We start from the raw sequence: 18,433 nt of genomic DNA, 5'->3' as shown, positions 1-18,433 counted from the left end.
TTCGGCACGTTTAATATGGGCTTTCATTGGGCCTAACACTTGTATTAAGGCTTTATCATTGATCTCATTTTGAGAGTTTTTCAAAAACACCTATACTGTGTATAAATATTCTCAAAAATACGGTTTGACCAGTTTGGGTTGATTTTTACGGTTTGACTTTTAAAAGTTGCGAAATTACACTTTTTGAGTTGAAAAATACGGTTTCTTATTTTAAAAACCCAGTAAGTTTACTATCGGGTTACTAACAGTTTACCACCGGTTTACAAACAATAAATTTACTAACAGTTTACTAACGGTTTTTATTTATAAAAATACGGTAAATCTCCTATAGGTTTACTAACAAAAAGTTTACTATCAATTTACTAACTGTTTACTAAAAGTTTACTTAAAAATCAAATTTACTATTAATTTACTTTTTAACCGTATGGTTAATTCATTAATCATTTACTATCAGTTTACTAAAAAAAAGTTAATTTACCATCCGTTTACTAACAGTTTATTAGTTTTACTAAACATTATAGCTAATTTATTAAATATAAAGTATAGTTATATTTATTAACCGTTTACTAACAGTTTACTATCGTTTTACTATCAATTTACTATCAGTTTATTTATTTATAAAAAAACCATGCCCTTAATTTAAACCCACAGAACAGAGTATTCATAATAAACCATGCCCTTAATTTAACAATGAATTTAAAAGAGCCAAATTGCCTAGTATATCGATATTTTAATCAAAAACTAAACAGAGGAGAAGAGATTTTATCTCTGGTTCTATTTTCTCATTACTTCGCTAAAATAAATTTATAAAACTTTTAGTAAACTACTAATACACCGTTAGTACACTGCATGCCCACTTACTCCCAAAATTATCAACTACCCATTTTAATCAAAAATCCAGCACTGAATTCATCAGATCCACCGTTTGTCAGCAAACCACCGCAACCCATCAATTCCAACAAATCCACAAAATCTGGGAAACCCTCAGCCGCCACAACCATCGATTAACAACCCATCAATCGACGATTGTTCCATTTTCATAAGATTGAGCTGTTGTTGTAGATTTAGACATTTAAATCGACAACCCATCACCGCCGCCATCGCCGGCAACCTATGAATCGGCAACTCATCGCCGTTGTAGTCGCAAAATTAAAGGGAAAGACTGCTGCGCGAAGAAGATGAAGATCAGAAGAAAGAAGAAAAATCTATAGCCATTGTTAAATCCACCGTAAAATCAAAAAGGAAAAAGTGTAAACTTCAAACACGCTGAACTTCGACCGTATTTCTCAAGCCGGAGATGCTGAACAGTAAAACGAAGATTATTTTGGGGTTCAACAGTGTATGGTCTAATTTCCTCTCTCATTTTTTTAATTTTTTTTATTTATTGTGCAATTTAAAAAAAAAATTATTTTAATCTATTTTTGAATTTTTAACTTTAACTGTTGTTATTTATTTAAATTGAAGTGAAAGAATATTTAATATACTATTTATATTGCTTCATGTTTATAATTTTTGATAATAGTTGGAATTAGGGTGAGCGTAATCGAATCAGATTGAAATACAAGACCACAATTTATTTTCTGGTTTGGTTACTCGGTGCAAACAATCTGGTTTAGTTTCTTTTTGGTAACGTTTGGTGGTAGGTTTTTGGTCTGGTTTATGTATTTTAAAAATCGAAAAAACTGAACTAAAAAATTATTGTTGTTGATAAACATATATAAAGTAGTAATAAATTTTATACAACACATAAATATGTTAATATGCATATTTAAAAAATTATTAGATACTAATTATTTAATGTTTGAAAAACTTTTTAGTTCGATACGGCTTAGTTTTTCGTTCTCTAAACTAAATGTTTGGTTCGGTACGGTTCGTAAATTTTTCAAATTTCGATTGGTTGGTTTTGCTTGATTTTTTGGCGGAATCGAACCGACCTGACCGATGCTCTCATGCTCATCATTAATTGGAACAATATGAATGACAAGTTTAATTTTTTTGTTTCCACTTTTAGTTTGAATAAAAGATATAATTAATCTGTAAAATTGAAAAATAGACTAAATTGACGATTTTAAAAATATAGGCCATAAATAAATGAAGTGGAAAAGATAGAGTGTTTTTGGATTATTAAGCCATCAATTAAAGAAAGGACAGGGGAATCTGAGCATAGATAGAGTAGATTCTTCTTGAAGAAACAACTCGTTTAGTGACTCACTCACTCACTCAGCTGGGAAATGGGTTTGACTAGCAGGTATTTTCTAACTACCTGCCATCCTTTTGCCTGTACCTGTATTGTTTAAAAAGTTTTTCATCTTTTTTTCTGTCGTCCACTTATTTTTTTCTGTACTTTAAACTGATCATAATTATTAATCTTCACTGTTCTATTTCCTGAATACCCTAGAAGTCCATCTGTAATAAACCCTCTTTAAATAACTAAATTTGATGTCTTTGGTCTCTTTAATTTAAGTTAAATTTCATGTCTTTAAGCTGATATTTAGGATTTTAGTCAACTCAAACTAGCTGATGAGGTTATTACTGAACATACTTGAGTTGAATCTCCTCAACCATGTGTGTTATAGTTTTTTTTTATATATAATTGGGGAGGGGGAATGCTTGTGGAAGGATTTAAACCTACGACCTAGCAGTTTGCTACCGAGCGGTTATATGTGTGTTATAGTTAATTTTGTGTTATAGCTTTAATTTTTAAGATTCTGATGTTAAATGTTTATTTTAAGTTTTTAAAGCCTAATATTGTTGAATCATAGGCCTCTATGTCAATCCTTTGCTGCTTTCCAGTCCTAGAATGTGTGTACTGTCTCGGTTGTGTTCGTTGGGCGTGGAAGAAATGCTTGTATAATGCTGGTCATGAAAGTGAGAATTGGGGCCTAGCTACTGCTGAGGAATTTGAGCCTGTTCCTCGCCTTTGCCGGTTTATTCTAGCTGTCTATGAGGATGATCTTCGGAACCCAGTTTGGGCGCCACCTGGAGGTTATGGAATCAATCCTGATTTAGTAATTTTGAAGAAGAATTATGAGGAAACTGGGGGATGTTCTACTCCTTATATGATTTACCTCGATCATGATAATTTTGATATAGTGTTGGCGATTAGGGGGCTTAATTTGGCGAAGGAAAGTGATTATGCAATTTTTCTAGATAATAAACTTGGGCAGACTAAGTTTGATGGTGGTTATGTACATAACGGGCTACTGAAAGCTGCAAAATGGGTTTTCGATACAGAATGCGAGGTTTTGAGAGATTTGGCTGAGATGAATCCGGATTATAAACTGACCTTTGTTGGACATTCTTTAGGGGCAGGAGTGGTAGCATTGATGACAATGTATGCTATTCAGAATCAGGATAGATTGGGGAATATTGAGAGGAAGAGGATCAGATGCTTTGCCCTGGCTCCTGCTCGATGCATGTCGCTGAACTTGGCTGTGAGATATGCTGATGTTATTAATTCTGTCGTGTTACAGGTAGGGTTATCGAACTCCATTATTCATGTGCATTTTTATGTCAGCGTGACAATGTCACGAACTGGCAGCAAGGTCTATCTCTCTGATGCGGTAGCATATATTATATTAAGTGAAGAAATTTATTTAGTGATTATTTATAAAATGGCATTATGGTTATATGTATTATTCTTGTCTGGTTTTTACTCTACAATTGATTAACTTTTTTAGAACTCAATTTTCATGTAACAAGCTACTAATTTAAGTTTTCAAAGAATATGTCAACTGGCCAAAGCATATGAAATGGTTCCTTCATTGCTATAATCCAATTGTGTTTATCTGTTTACTTTTGCTTAGGATAATATTACTTTCTCGGATCTTATATGAGTCGTTTAATGTACCAGGATGATTTCTTACCTCGGACCACCACGGCTTTGGAAGATGTTTTCAAATCACTTTTCTGGTAAAAGATAGTATGTCTTGCTCACCTTTTCATTCTTAAACATTGTCTATCCTTTTAAGGAATTACACATCTGACCTTGATGATCGTGAGTTATAAGAATGTACATAAATTTTTAGCAAAGGATCATCGCCGTCCCTGCATTTGTGCGTCATGGTCAATTAACCCACTTAGCTATTTTAATTAATTAGGACAATATTCTCTAATTTTAGATCAATTAACCCCCAAATTTACAAAATGAACACGTTTACGGGCTGCATATCCACTTTAAGGGTTAATTGACCTAACATCAGAGAGTATTATCCTAATTGATATGGCTAAGTATGAGTTAATTGATCTTGATGCACAAGCCAGAGACCGCAATGACTTCTGTTACATAATTTTCCTTAGTGCCTTGATCTGTGTTAGTGTATGGAAAGAAAATAAACTTACAAAGAGCAAGAATGGTTTATCACTTTCCTGTTGCTTTGAGATTTCTCTTTATTATAGCTATCATAAGAACAAGTAAATCTTCTGTTCATGTCGGTACAGTTTTATACTATGAATTGAAATCTTCAGCATATGGATAATGTGCTAAACAAGCTGATTCTATATTTTGAACAGTTTACCTTGTCTCCTATGCCTAATGTGCTTGAAGGATACTTGCACTCTTGAAGAGAAGATGCTTAGAGATCCAAGAAGGCTTTATGCACCTGGCCGCCTATACCATGTTGTTGAGAGAAAGCCCTTCAGGTAATTAGGATGGCTAAAGAGTTAGGTCTTTGTTTTGCAAAATTAACTTACCTAGAATTTTAATCTACTTGATCATGTAAATCATGTGTATGGGGTAACTTCCATCCACAGTCCTTGAACTTTCGTCTTTATCCCCTCAAAGTCCTTTTATTTCAATTTGTAACCGTGAAATATCCTTCGTTTAAAAGAATGCTGATATGGACACCTACAATGCATTTGACAAATGGAAGCTACAAATACAAGAAATTGCACGACACATCAGTGATATTCGATAAAAAGAAAAGATGGTTTGTAGATGTTATTGGCGTATTGCTGACGCGTCGCTTACATCATTTGGCTGCAGGATAGGAAGATTTCCTCCTGTTGTAAGAACAGCAGTTCCTGTGGATGGAAGATTTGAGCACATAGTTCTTTCTTGCAATGCAACATCGGACCATGCCATTCTCTGGATCGAGAGGGAATGCCAGAGGGCTTTCGATGTAAGTTCCTTGCTCTTTGTAGGACTTTGCAGCTCTAGGGTTGGTTTGAACTGAGACTATCTTTGGATAAGTGATCTGGTTTCTTAGGGTGTTCATTGAAATATTAAAATCTCCATTTGTTCTTTGTTGGTCGCATAATATTAGAGACACTAGAAACTATAGAATACATCTGTGAAAAGAGAACTATAAACTTTAGCGTGTTTTGCAATTACAATCCGAGTTTTAAACCAATATACTTTACAATATAGAACACCGAGTATTTTAATCCTGATGTGGATGTTAAATCAATATATATTTTGGTATCAGCATCAACATTTTTTCATTAGATATAGCACGGTGTTTCGGATTGTAAAAAAATGATAGTTAGTGCTCTATAAAGCCAAATTTTAGAAGTGTTGAAATTGCAAAAATGTGCTAGTCTGCATTTGGCCTTTCTATATGTCATACCATATGTTTGCAGATTAAGGCATAATGAAACTTTTATTTTTATTTCAGTTGATGCTGGAAGAAGATCATATTACGGGAATTCCGAGGAAGCAGCGGATGGAGCGGCAAGAGTTGCTAGCACGAGAACATAGTGAAGAGTATGAGGCAGCCCTTCAAAGAGCTGTTGCTTTGGACATTCCACAAGCCTACTCATCATCTTCCTCATATGGAACTTTTCATGAAACACACGAGGGGGAAACCTCTAGCAGCCCGAGTGAAAGAATTTCATTGTTGTCATTTAAAAAATTAAAAGACAATTGGGATAATTTTATAGACCGTATTTTTGAGGTGGATGACTCTGGTCACATGGTGTTTAAGAAATCAACCTCATAAACTGTAAAAACATTCTTCCTGAGTTGTAATTATGCCTGCAAATATCATTCTTTAATATGACAAAAATTCAAATTAAAAATAATAATTTGATTGGAATAATGTAAAATTTATGCTCTCATTAATAATCATCAATTTCTCAATTGTACATTAACAATAAGATATCTTTACTGCCTAAAAGTTCTACCTAAGTTGATGAACAGGCATATTGAGAATCTTAATTAGAGGAGCCTATCTGCTGTATGTAAGTTTAATTTACAGAGGTGTTACTTAAATTGAACTAATAGGAGATAAATTATATTGTTGGTGATAATCCTGACCATTTCAGGATTGCAGTGAATCAAGGTTGAGTTGATTAATTCAACTAACTTCTAATTATCAACATCTTACCCCAGCTACATTGGGCGGAACTAATGCGCAATCCAAATGGACGTCTTGCAGCTATACTAGAGATCGGCAACTGCTTCCCCTGCAGTGAAAATGAGAATGTCAATCACAGACGGAAAGGAGAAATCAAAAAAAGCAAAAGATCAGAAGTGTCCCAGCCGGTGGCTTTTTTTGGACAGATAATTGGTAAAGTTGGGTCATTTTACCCCTCCTATGTAAATGTACGAGCACCGTTATTTATCCAACTTTACCGAGCTATAAGTTTATTTATCCAAAATCATTAACTCAGACACTTTTGATCTTTTAGAAGTAAAGCTTTACCGTGCATTCTCTTGACAAAACGTTCAAACTCCATGAAGTTGTGTCTTTCCATGAGAAGAGGGCAGAGTCTAAGGTAAGCAAAGGACAACAAATGCCTTCCATCTGGATTATTCAATGGTTTAGCATTATCTAAAATCTTGTTATAGCCAACTCTATCATGGCATGGAAGAGCATTCTCACTAGCGACCAGTGCGTTGGCATCCCAAGCCGCATTTAAAACCTGACATTGCATTTCAGTTCAGTTAATGAATCGTTACGTTTCTCCAAATCTTTAAGATGCAAGTTACAAAGAACTGATAGAGATTTTTTCCCAGTCAAATGCATTAGATAAATTTTTCTTACTTGCCACAGTAATCCATTGGGATCGCCGAGTGCCTCAGCAAAGTCCCCTTGCTGGTCAAACATTTGCAATTCGGGACATGAGAAGTTTAAAGCAGCTCCATGTTTCTGTGTCATTGTTGCAATTGCAGCATAACCATCACAATTGCATGAATTGTAGAATCCAGCAGTTAATTCAGCAGCATGACTGGCCGTCTTGTACCACCAGTAAATACCTGATAGCTGCTCAGCAATTAAAATGTAGCAAAAGAGACTGAATCAAATCATAACAACTCATTTTAATATTGTTTTAGTTTCTGATGTGCTAAAATAAGTTTTAGTACAACTTGATTTATTATGCAAAATCCAGTCGAAATTGAGCTCAAATAAATTTATAGAACATTCTATTCCTTAAAAAATATTATGAAATCATACTCACTTTTGCAGCAATTTGGGTGCCTTCAAAAGCCAATTTTGCCAGAGAAAGCACCCGATCACCATGTTCAATTAAAATCCGAGAATACCAATTAAGGAAGAACCTGCCGTAGTAGCCATCATAATCCCCTCCGTCACAGAAAAACCCAGTTTCGTGAGGTTGAGAATTATAGGAGCCAGCATTTTCTGGTCCTCTAGCCCAAAATGGTTGGCCCCTTGCTTCTGCTGTCTTCCGCATGCTTTTTAGCAAATACTGATCATAACACTAAAAAAAAGGATTTTTATAATTAAAGTGACATGGATAGTAACAGAATTGTTAATAACAGATGCACAAATAGAAGAAAAAACATGGAGCAGCCAGTTTAAATATTTAAAACGACATTTTTCACAATCTCTGGAAATTTCTACACTCTTAACTGTTTTTTTTCCATTATTATTAGACAAAATGAATATCTATTCATAATATTAGAAGATGATACCAAGAAAGATTGGGTAAAATTGTAAGATCAGAGACATGCTTACCAGTGCAAAAAAATTTGCAAATCAGACGTGCATGCCAATGATTAAAGAATGCAATCTTTGAAACACCAAAATATGGGAAAATAAGGAAGAGGAAACCATAGAAGAGCGTTATACTAACCTGAAATTCGCCAATGCCAGGATACCTCCAACCATGCTTTACAGGACAAGATGGGTATCGTAACTCGCCACAAGGACCAAGTCCAACTTCAACCATGGTGATGAGACCTTCTTCAAAGAACTCGTCAAATTCTACCCGGCAGCTTCTCATGAAGTCAAAATATACCTACATTAGTTTGCTGAAAAGATAAAACACCAAATCTACTACCAAAAAAAATGCAATCATATAAAGGCAACACCATAACAAATGAAAGAGCTACATTCAGTAATTGCGGGAATGACTGTGGATGTAAGTGAATCCATCTTTGAATTTTCCATCAAACTCAAAATGCTACTCATCATAGAACTGGTTCTCAAAGCATATTTAATAAGAGTGGTATTTCGGTTCAAACCGAACCAAACCCAAATTTTATTTATTCAAAACTAAACGGAATCAATTTTCTAAAATCTTATATGTTCAAACCGAACCATTTAAGTCGGATTCAGCCGATTTCAGTTCGGATTTTTGGTTCCATTTATACTAAAATTGAATTAAAATTCTTTACCACCAAAACCAAACCGAACTGAATTTCAGAAAAAATAATAATTTCAAACCAAACCATCATTACCACAGAAGCACAACATACAGCTTAACATAAACTTATTATATGCTTCCCAGCATAGAGCAATACCTCCAGAGCAGTTCGCCCTCTTAACACCCGTTCTCTGTCGATTCCCCATGTGAGACATTCTGAGTTGCGTCTTCCTTCTCTATCTGTGAAAAAAATGTCAGGATTACTTCGACCAATTTCAGCAACCCAATGTGGCAAAGGGATGCAAACATCATCACCAACATTGCCTCCACATTCGTGAAATGACATGACAACCTGCAACAATATCAATAAAATAATTGGCTATCAGCATAGCAAAACAGAAGCATTACCCAATACTAAGGGATCTAAATTACAAAAGCAATCTGTTGTGGTAGAAAAAGATGAAGAAAACATGTCTATAGAAATGCATCCTTAAAGAAACAACTACTCAACAAACATTCTTAGTCATGACCTAACCTACATTAGAGATTTGCAAGCCGAGTTCAAAATTCAGTCAACCCTCTCCCTTAATAGACAATTAGACAGATCTGATGTGTAGTGTAGCAGAAAAAGCAGATGGCAAGAAAAGCCAATTTTAGTCTTAACCTAGCAAAAGACATTCAATGCAAAATTCACCTGTAACTTAAGCTTAAGCTCAAAAACCATCTGAAACAGCCTCTTGTATCCATTCCAATTATACTCCTGTGGAGCATGTGCCTCCACTATTCCCCACCAGCAGTCAACAATTACACCATCAACATGAGCAGACTTTAATACCCTGAGTTGCTTTAACAGACCGTCTGGATCCGCTAGTTCACACTTCATATTTATGACACCCAACTGTAACCCATAAGGTATGTCATGAAAAAAAATTGAAAAGCATAACTATATTCAGCAATTACTAGGCTTGCAAAAATAAAAATAAAGATCAACATAAATTACAATATTCTTCCCCAATCAGCATAACAAAAACGAAATAGTACTTTCCCCCCAAGTCAAAAAAAGTATAAAGTGCAGAAAAATTAAATCCAAATGTTGTAACAGAAAGAATAAATTGCACTCACAGGCAGCATCACATAAACCGGAATAAATGGAGTACCAGCAAAATCTCGCTCTGATAACTTCGGAGGTATGGCAGTTATCTATAGAAAGGGAGAAAAGAAAATTAACAACCATAGAAATCTAAGAGAATCAAGCATTTATAAAAAGAAAAGAAAATTACAAGAGTGAACGTGTCTGTTTGCAAACTGTGAGAGTAATATGCTAAAACAAACACGAGAATACAATACAAGTCAAGAAATCGCACATACTTTACTGTTTTTTGTTTATTAATATGGATTAAATATTCAACTTCACCGGAAGGCCGCAACATTCAGTGTCAACAATACCGCTCATAGGAGTAAATGTTGCAGTTCATATATTCTCACAAACTTCCATTACATATACCTGCTTGTCGGTGATTTCATCCAAGGACCCACCAATGAGATGATGGTTCTCAGTTTGTACTCCTCCATCCCCCAACATCACTGAAGTTGGAGACTGACTGCTTGTGGAGAGATCATAAGGCGACGGAGTGGGCATAAAAACACCTTTCAATCGACATGAATTGTACTCAACTGAGGTCCGATAACTAGGAGAGGCAACCTTAAGGGAAACAGCAGATGGAGTCTGTGGTGACGCCAAATGGGAAGATGTATTTGCTGTCGCAGAAGTAACACCCACAGGCCTTGAGCCCTGCACAATGTTCGAAAAATTCAAACCTATTTCTCAATTCCATTAGACATGAGAACCATTTCACAAGTACTCTAGAGAAACGTAACTCTTCAGTCCAATATCAATAAATAGTGCATTTTCATCCTTCTTTATAATATTTGGATGAAAGACTATTGAGAATATGAGATACACGTAATCTAAACAGTTTTCTGGAGAGATGATTAAATTACCTGAGATCTTGAAGGAAAGGTGGTTCCATCTGGTAGAACAACCCAGCCAGCTTCCCTTGCCAAAGCAGCAATGACATCGTTGATATCAGCTCTAACCCTAAGATTATAGTTCCCATGCCGCCTTAGCCCGGCCAAGATCCTTGCAGTGATTGCCCTTCGATGTCGCTCTCTTAATTTTGTCCTCTCCTTTTCTTCAAGTGGTCTACTCCTCCTAGCTCCTCCTCCTGGAGTGCTAACCTGCTCTTCAATATGCTGATGATGTGGAAACTGATCATTACTATCGTTCGATACTATCCCTCCACCAATTCCCGTCATCACACGCATGGCATTGTACTTCTCTTTGTTTACTTCATCATCTTCTCCTTTAACATCCGTATCCATGTCCATTTCCTCTTCATCATCTTCTTCACTTGTTCCTATCAATTTATGCATATCTGTTGCCATTAACTCTCTCTCTGTTGCCCAAATCCCGACTCAAACTAACACTTACCAGTCAAACATTCCCTATACAAATGCAACCATCGCCACTCAAGTACACACGAAGATTAAACGCACAGATTTTTCCAAAGAAACCGCAGCAGTAGGATTTAAACAATACTGCAGGGCATTATATCTATAGGCATTTTCTACCTAAGTTGCAGACAACAGACCATAGCTACCTGGCAACAATTATAGACTTCAGATTAGGTTTACAGTTTATATATTACATAGAAATCAACTATATAAACCAGCAATTTAAAATTCTCATTTTCACTTCTTCAATCTCAAAATAAATTATTAGCATAGAACTGAAAACATCGCAAAATTCAATTTAGTCTCAAATTTCTAAAATAATTTATTTTGTTTCATCTCATAAAAAGAGCAAACTCTTTAAATTCTCATTCTACTAGGAACAACGGATCCATCCTTTACCTCGTGAAAGCCTAACTTCACCAGAACATCCCTATAGCCAGAGTAGCTCCGGATAAGTACACGGTGGTTTTCCAGTACCTTGCGGAGAAATCCGAGGAATTTCAGCTGTTCCGGATTGTACGGGGATGGTCCGGCGAGACTGAGAGAGAGAAGCGGAGGCGCGTGTGCGAGATTTTGTGTTCGCGTGCGAGAGCTAGGGTTTCGCTCGTGTGTGGAGGCTCGAGCGTGCTTAGTGTGCGTGTGTGTGAGAGTGTTTTGGCACGGACGAGGCGTGTTAGGTTTGTGCGTGTTTTAAGCGAATTACCGGACGTGTGAAGAACACACGCGTTACACGTGGTTAGGTGTTGCTTTGAGTTAGGCCGCACACGAGATGTGTTCCAGCTTGGTTACAAAAGGGGCCAGACCACGTGACCCAGATTCGTGCTAGGCGGTTTCTACAACTGTTTTCAAATCTTTAAGGATTATGAGTTCGTTAAAAAATGAGTTCGTTAAGTAGCCAATAACCATATGCCATGTCATCAGTTTTAGGACAAATAACGAATTTAATCTAGAATACTGACGGTTCAAACCTCACAAAGCATGTATGTTGCTACTTGTTCACAGTATAATTATGAACAATCTAACAAAATTAAATGTTAAATAATAATTTCCATATTTTAAATCAATTTAATTAAAATGTAGTCCTGATGCTTTGAAGGATTATACGTTAGCCTATGTGCCCTCTTGATCAGTGGTGAAACTACAACTGAATTTGGATATACTCTCCAAAAATTTTCAAAAAACTTTCGAATTTGTCGGGACATTCAAAAGCCAATTTTATTCACAAGCTATTTAGTCCAAACTCCGAACTGGAAAACAAAATCATAATTCCACCACTGGTATTGACTCTTTCTTCCTCTCACAAAGTAACGGAAGTGCCGCATAACTACTAAAAGACCATAGATAGACTCTAATCCGGACCATCATTGGAAAAACTTAGACTCTAATCTAGACAGTCGTCGGAGATTTTTAAGAGACTTAGGTAGAGTTTATAGTAAAGTAAAATATTAGAGGAGGTTAAACACAAGCAGCCGGAAAGCTAGAAGTGGATTAAATATTCAAATGTGATCTAGCTCAGGCAGAAAGAAAATCCTAATCCACCACTGATCTCACCATAAAACACTCATCAAAAAATAGATAACAGTCCATTAGGAAGAGAAAATAATTAAGCACGGCTATTTCACTGACACTGAGTTCTATAGTTCAAGCATTACAAATTGTATGAAGATACTAAGAGGAAGAGCAAATATGCACCTTTAGTGCCTGTATTTACCCTCAGTAGTTAGTTACCTTTATTCATATAAATATGTTCTCATATTACATTTGTAATTTACAGTGAATGCATAAGGATATTCAACTCATATGCAGCAGCTCTCCTCATCAGTCAATTGCATCCCCTGAAATTGGTTCCAAACGCAAAATTGTTAATTCCACAATGTTAGGTTAAGTAATTTGTACTTCTAGTTCTTTGAGCATGAAATAAATAAATAAATAAATAAGAAAACTATATTCTCTTCCTTAAATTCTTTATTTGTTAGTAAACTTGACTAACTATATCTATAGAAAGAAATAGGCAAAACCGCCAAAGGTATTGATAAGTGCTTGTGGTCAGGGCTAGGGATATTAACTTCCTAGAGTGCGGACTGTGGAGCCTCATTTATACCCATGAATTCTAACAATGTTACCAGCGAGTCCTATCGTTAACACTGTATAACGTATTTTAATTTAATATGATCCTATTGTAACGTGTCAACTAATTATCTGCCTAAACATTTTAGTGATACAAAGAAATATGAGGTTCTTCGGAGGAAAAGTGAACATTTTAGATATAGAGAAAGAGGGTCATGTCCAATGTTCATATTGACACTGTCACTACATGATCAAATTAAACAAATATACGTTATATGATAGGGCTCACTTGTATCAGTTTTTAAGAGTACAGGGGCTTAAATGAGCTTTCGTTAAGTATAAGGGCATAAGTATTCCTAACACCTGATTGGAGGGACTTATCAGTACCTTTTGCCAAGGAAATAATTGACATTACCACTTGACAATGATTAGACTAAACTGAGACATATCATCACATAAAGTATTTTTATCCCTCACAAGCCAGCAAACCCATTGATTGTTTAGTTTTCATTGCATATCACCAGCAAACAACACAATTGGAGTCTGGGCCCCAGATAGGAATGGTCCAAAATTCACATCAAACAAAAATACTACCAAGAGAAACAACGAATGAGAAAACGACTAAATAACTCTGAAAGTTGTAAAGTAATATGAAGAGAGAGAAGAGAGATCACCGTGCATTCTCTTGACAAATCGTTCAAACTCTATGAAATTACGCTTCTCCATGAGATCAGGGCCGAGCCTGAGATAGGTAAAAGCTGATAAATGCCTACCATCTGGATCTTGCAGAGGCTTGGCGTTTTCTAATATCTTGTTATAACCCTCTCTGTCATAGCAAGGAAGAGCATTCTCACTGGCAACTGGTATGCAAGCATCCCATGCAGCATTCAACACCTAGAAATTAAAACCATGAGAAATGAGATGGCTCAAAGTATAATGGGAAATTTTGGTTCGGCTTGGTTTGAACTGAATGCACACCTCTAAAAATCAAATTAGATAAGAAGTGTTTAGAATTCAGATGCATGCCTTATTTTATCCATAATCCCCTTCACATTCAACTGAATAAGCATATCCTTTCTCTCACAGTTAAAATTCTTTAAATTCAGAAACAAAATAGCAAATTTGTGTTTCTACCGTCTTTACCTGCCAAACTAATCCCTCGGGATCTGCCAAAGCCTCAGGAAAGTCTTCATGTTGATTCAATGTGCGCATTTCAACACATGTGAAATTGAGACCAACCCCGTGCTTGCTTAACATTGCTGCAATTGGAGCATAGCCATCACAATTTGAAGGGTTGTAGAAACCGGCAGTCAGTTCGGCAGCGTGACTAGCCGTTTTGTACCACCAATGAATACCGGATACCTATTTATTGATTGCAATTACAGCAAAGAACGTCAGCACTAAAATGATAAAGAACAATATTCATTCCTTAATATGAAAACTTGTTTCTGGAAAAAATTAAAGGACTTCTTGTAAAGGTAACCCACCTTCGCAGAAATGCATGTGCCTTCAAAAGCTAAATTGGCCAGAGCAAGCACACGGTCACCATGATCAATTAAAACTCGAGAATACCAATTCAGGAAAAATCTTCCATAATAGCTATCATAATCACCTCCATCACGGAAAAATCCAATCTCATGTGGAGCAGAATTATAAGAACCTGCATTATCTGGACCTCTAGCCCAATATAAGTGCCCCCTCTTTTCTGCTGCTTTGCTAAGACTCTTCATCAAGTACTTGTCATAACACTGAGCTGGAAAAGTTGCATCAATTTATAGAAATACACCACGGTTGTAATGAAATTGACTAAGAAAAGCTGATAGTGAAACAGCATCCTTACCAGTATTAGATTATTTAACAAAACTATCAACAAACATTAAGACCTACTCATCATGTTTGAATTAATGTTAATCATCAAGCATCAGTACAGCAATGAGAGACGGTTAATTAATTTACCACTAATTTGAACGATACCTGGAATTCACCGATACCAGGATATCTCCACCCGTGCTTTGCAGGATAGGAGGGATACCGTAGCTCTCCACAAGGACCTAATCCAACTTCAATCTCAGAGATCAATCCATCTTCAAAGAACTCATCAAATTCCACCCGGAAGCTTCTCATATAGTCATAGTAAACCTGTGTGTATTCATAAAAGCTATAACTTTTCACATTAATTATTTAATTTCAGCTCTAGCTACCCGTGCAAGGACAAAAAATAATGTTAGCTACATCAGCTTTAGAGATAACTCTTAACAGCATAACCTTCAAAACCCCATGCATAATTTAAATGATGCTAACAGGTGGAGGACGACAACTTTTTCTGAGTGCAAATGTGGACAATTTTAAATTGAGCATGACATAATTTGCAATGAGTTAATATTTTAATTATAATTCATGGTTTAAGGCACTGGCGTAGACGTGAAATGAAACAGGTAGTTGTGGAAAATAACCAACTTAACTCCACAATGACCGGTCTCAAGCTCGAGTAAAGGAGGAGAGTTGCAGTAGGCACGTGACAGCAAGCATAATTTTTTGTCACATCTTATGATATGGACTCTACTTGTGGAAAATATAAGAATAAAATATTTATCATATTAAAAATGCCCTACACGAATCATAGATATCTAATATAGCTTGCCGATTAATAAGATAATACCTCAACAGCGGTACGGCCTCTCAAAACCCGTTCTTTATCAATTCCCCAGGTCAAGCATTCTGCATTGTGCCTTCCTTCTGTATCCGTGAAATATATGTCAGGATTGGTTTGGCCAATTTCTGTCACCCAATTTGGGAGTGGAATATGTACATCATCACCAACATTGCCTCCACATTCATGAAATGACATAACTACCTGAGACCAAACAGTAGTGACAATATAGTAACATGAACATAGACTTTTCTACAAATTAATAGCAGTAGATTGTAATTATTCTAAAGAGACCAGAGCTTTGAAACATGACTTTAAGCTTTTGGTGATAAACCTCCATAAGAAAACCAAATATCCATATTTATCAAATATAAATATTCTTAAAATTTTATGATGAAAGTTATGTTGATTAAAATGATTTAATTTTAATCCTTTTAATCCTGTACAAGGACCGATAATAAGGTGCTGTTGGAGAAAGAAGCAGCATACGCCACAAGAAAAAATAAATCATTCCTTTAACTCCCAAATGAAACTGTTAATTCACTAAGGACAGCGAAATCTAACTTTAAGATAAAATAATTAGATTTGGGTAAATCACTAGAGATGGTTAAGATACAGTATACATGAGAAACATCTTAGGATGTAATATACAGAACCTTAAAGTAATTAGAACATATTGTGCGGAAGAATTTAGACAATAATCATGTAAAACACTTTTAGTTGTCTTAGTCAATCATAAATGCAACACTGGTAGGAAATTAATACCATAAATAATGCGAGAGAAATCTTAGAGTGTATCAAATATAAACTCTAAGGTCACAGGAAAAGTAAGCTAGACCAAGCATTCCAACTGTAAATACAAACTCACCTGCAATTTAAGATTAAATTCACGCACAATCTGGAAGAGCTTTTTGTAGCCACTCCAGTTATAAACCTGCGGAGCATCACCTTCTACTATTCCCCACCAACAATCAGTCATAACACCGTCAACATTGGCTGATTTCAAGACTTGTAAATCCTTTCGAAGACCCTCAGGATCAACCAGCTCACAGTTCATATCAATAACACCAAGCTGTCGTCAATAAATTAAAACACAAAAACAAACTCATCAAATTAATACTCAGACTGGCAAGTAGCAAGTATTCAAATGCAATAATAAGTTTGTGCACTAGCATATCATATAAAATCAAATAATTCAATTAGTCAAATAAGTAAATGAATCAAAAAAACTCACAGGTAACATCACGTACACAGGAACATAGGCTGTTCCAGTGAAGTCACGCACATAGACTGCTGGTTCAACTATTTCAGCAACCTGCCAAAAATAGTAAAAAAATTACTCAATCAAGCATTTCATCAAACACTAACTGTACATACCTAAATTAGCATCTCCATAATAAACAGTTCCAATTGCCAAAACGACGCGATTTTAAATGTATTTAGTGAATATTTTAAAGACTGAGCTGATGATATTTTTACCTGACTGCTATCAATACTGTCCACAGGGTCGTCAACAGTACGATCACTCTCAGTACTCTGTTGTTTACCTCTCGCAACCAGTAAATTACGTGAACAAGCAGCACCAAAACGACGTCGCCAATCGTTAGACTCCGTCGAAGAATGCGTTACTTGCGCATGTAGAAATAACGGTGAACCTCCGGCCGCGTTAGAAGCCGTACTACTATACGGCCTGAAGCATTGCCGGAGCTGGACTGTTGAAATTGCCATTTTTAAGTTTAAAATTATGATAAAATTATTCTATAAGAGAAGTTATTTTTTTCTGTTCAGTGTTCGCATCGGAGAGTGTCAGAGAAGTGATTTTATAAACAGCGAACTGTACGGCTTTTCCGGTAACTTTTCCGCAGTCTCTCGGTAATGGAACAGAATAAAAGAGAGAGACTGGCAGTGTAAGTAACGCAATGCGGTGATCGAGAACTTTTTATGGATCTGAGAAAAAATAACAATAAAAAATGTTGAGATTTGGGAGAGAAGGACCTTTTAGCTCATGAAGCTTAAATTAAAGGGTGATTTTCATCCCCACCTGATTGATCTTTTTCTCTGGTTTCAAAATCTTTTTACTTTAATTAGTAACCAGAGAATTCTTTAATTTTTATTAATTAATGGAACAGCTGTAAATGAACCGAGCCGAATCGAACTTTGAGGTGTTCATGTTCGGTTTATTATATGAACGAGTTATTCATGTTAGGTTTGTCTTCGTTTGAACTTGGTGTTCATGTTTGGTTCATTTAAAATTTATACCAGTATTCATGTTCCGCTCATTATTCAGCTCGTGTTTGTTCGTTTACCTGCTTAAACGGACGAGCTTGTGAACAAGATCGTAACATAGTAAACGAACAAACACGAGCTCGACTCCTTTAACAGCTAAACAAACGAAAACGAATATGAACCGAAGTAAACAAACACGAGCTTTTAATTTTTATATCAAAATTACAAGGTTTTGCTTTTTTTATTATTAAAACTACATAGTTTTGTCTGAACCTACGTAGTTTTAATATATGGAAAAATAATAATTTATAATTAATCCAACAACAAGTTAGTTCTCAAACTCTTAATCGAAATTCTATACGAGTTGATTTGCGAATTTTTTTTCAAGTTCATATACGAGCTAGTAGTTGAGTTTACATACGAGCT

General features: G+C 35.7%; 3 protein-coding genes across 4 annotated transcripts; 1 reads left to right on the top strand and 2 right to left on the bottom strand.

Annotated features, from left to right (window-relative positions):
• The first annotated feature begins 2,134 nt into the window (after window positions 1–2,134).
• Window positions 2,135–6,079, top strand: LOC126686441 (uncharacterized). The gene is made up of 6 exons (XM_050380490.2): window positions 2,135–2,248; window positions 2,763–3,473; window positions 3,854–3,912; window positions 4,513–4,641; window positions 4,985–5,120; window positions 5,616–6,079. The coding sequence occupies exons 2-6, from the start codon at window positions 2,769–2,771 to the stop codon at window positions 5,937–5,939; spliced, it is 1,353 nt and encodes a 450-aa protein (XP_050236447.1). The 5' UTR covers window positions 2,135–2,248; window positions 2,763–2,768; the 3' UTR covers window positions 5,940–6,079.
• LOC126686440 (beta-amylase 7) lies at window positions 4,512–11,808 on the bottom strand. Of its 2 annotated transcripts, XM_050380489.2 has the most exons (11): window positions 11,464–11,798; window positions 10,552–11,210; window positions 10,055–10,342; window positions 9,673–9,750; window positions 9,245–9,448; window positions 8,708–8,902; window positions 8,038–8,202; window positions 7,402–7,662; window positions 6,987–7,205; window positions 6,645–6,864; window positions 4,512–6,405 (listed from the first exon to the last, which is right to left on the bottom strand). In XM_050380489.2, the coding sequence occupies exons 2-11, from the start codon at window positions 10,993–10,995 to the stop codon at window positions 6,383–6,385; spliced, it is 2,097 nt and encodes a 698-aa protein (XP_050236446.1). In that variant the 5' UTR covers window positions 10,996–11,210; window positions 11,464–11,798; the 3' UTR covers window positions 4,512–6,382. The 2 variants fall into 2 exon arrangements, with proteins under 2 accessions (XP_050236446.1, XP_055962193.1); XM_056106218.1 differs by lacking the exons at window positions 4,512–6,405; window positions 6,645–6,864 and having other exon boundaries at window positions 7,022–7,198; window positions 11,464–11,808.
• An 820-nt stretch (window positions 11,809–12,628) lies between these two features.
• LOC126688030 (beta-amylase 2, chloroplastic) lies at window positions 12,629–17,844 on the bottom strand. Its single transcript, XM_050382591.2, has 9 exons — window positions 17,261–17,844; window positions 17,016–17,096; window positions 16,650–16,853; window positions 15,791–15,985; window positions 15,106–15,270; window positions 14,619–14,879; window positions 14,275–14,493; window positions 13,806–14,025; window positions 12,629–12,899 (listed from the first exon to the last, which is right to left on the bottom strand). Exons 1-9 carry the CDS (start codon window positions 17,507–17,509, stop codon window positions 12,883–12,885), a joined length of 1,611 nt encoding a protein of 536 aa, XP_050238548.1. The 5' UTR covers window positions 17,510–17,844; the 3' UTR covers window positions 12,629–12,882.
• Between the last annotated feature and the right edge of the window lie 589 nt (window positions 17,845–18,433).

The sequence above is a fragment of the Mercurialis annua genome, linkage group LG6, assembly GCF_937616625.2.
Source record: "Mercurialis annua linkage group LG6, ddMerAnnu1.2, whole genome shotgun sequence".
Taxonomy (NCBI): domain Eukaryota; kingdom Viridiplantae; phylum Streptophyta; class Magnoliopsida; order Malpighiales; family Euphorbiaceae; genus Mercurialis; species Mercurialis annua.
This window is presented reverse-complemented; position numbering and strand designations above follow the sequence as displayed.

Bases quoted from the DNA above. Each gene is read 5' to 3' on its own strand.
- LOC126686441 (XM_050380490.2), top strand. From the start codon at position 2,769: ATGTCAATCCTTTGCTGCTTTCCAGTCCTAGAATGTGTGTACTGTCTC. The intron at 3,474-3,853 runs GTAGGGTTATCG...TTAATGTACCAG, and splicing joins TTAATTCTGTCGTGTTACAG to GATGATTTCTTACCTCGGAC. The intron at 3,913-4,512 runs GTAAAAGATAGT...TATTTTGAACAG, and splicing joins GTTTTCAAATCACTTTTCTG to TTTACCTTGTCTCCTATGCC.
- LOC126686440 (XM_050380489.2), bottom strand. From the start codon at position 10,995: ATGGCAACAGATATGCATAAATTGATAGGAACAAGTGAAGAAGATGAT. The intron at 9,751-10,054 runs GTATATGTAATG...CCCTTTCTATAG, and splicing joins ATGAAATCACCGACAAGCAG to ATAACTGCCATACCTCCGAA. The intron at 6,865-6,986 runs GTAAGAAAAATT...ATGCAATGTCAG, and splicing joins CCAATGGATTACTGTGGCAA to GTTTTAAATGCGGCTTGGGA.
- LOC126688030 (XM_050382591.2), bottom strand. From the start codon at position 17,509: ATGGCAATTTCAACAGTCCAGCTCCGGCAATGCTTCAGGCCGTATAGT. The intron at 15,986-16,649 runs GTGAGTTTGTAT...GTTTGGTCTCAG, and splicing joins AATTTAATCTTAAATTGCAG to GTAGTTATGTCATTTCATGA. The intron at 14,494-14,618 runs GTGGGTTACCTT...ATCAATAAATAG, and splicing joins GCACATGCATTTCTGCGAAG to GTATCCGGTATTCATTGGTG.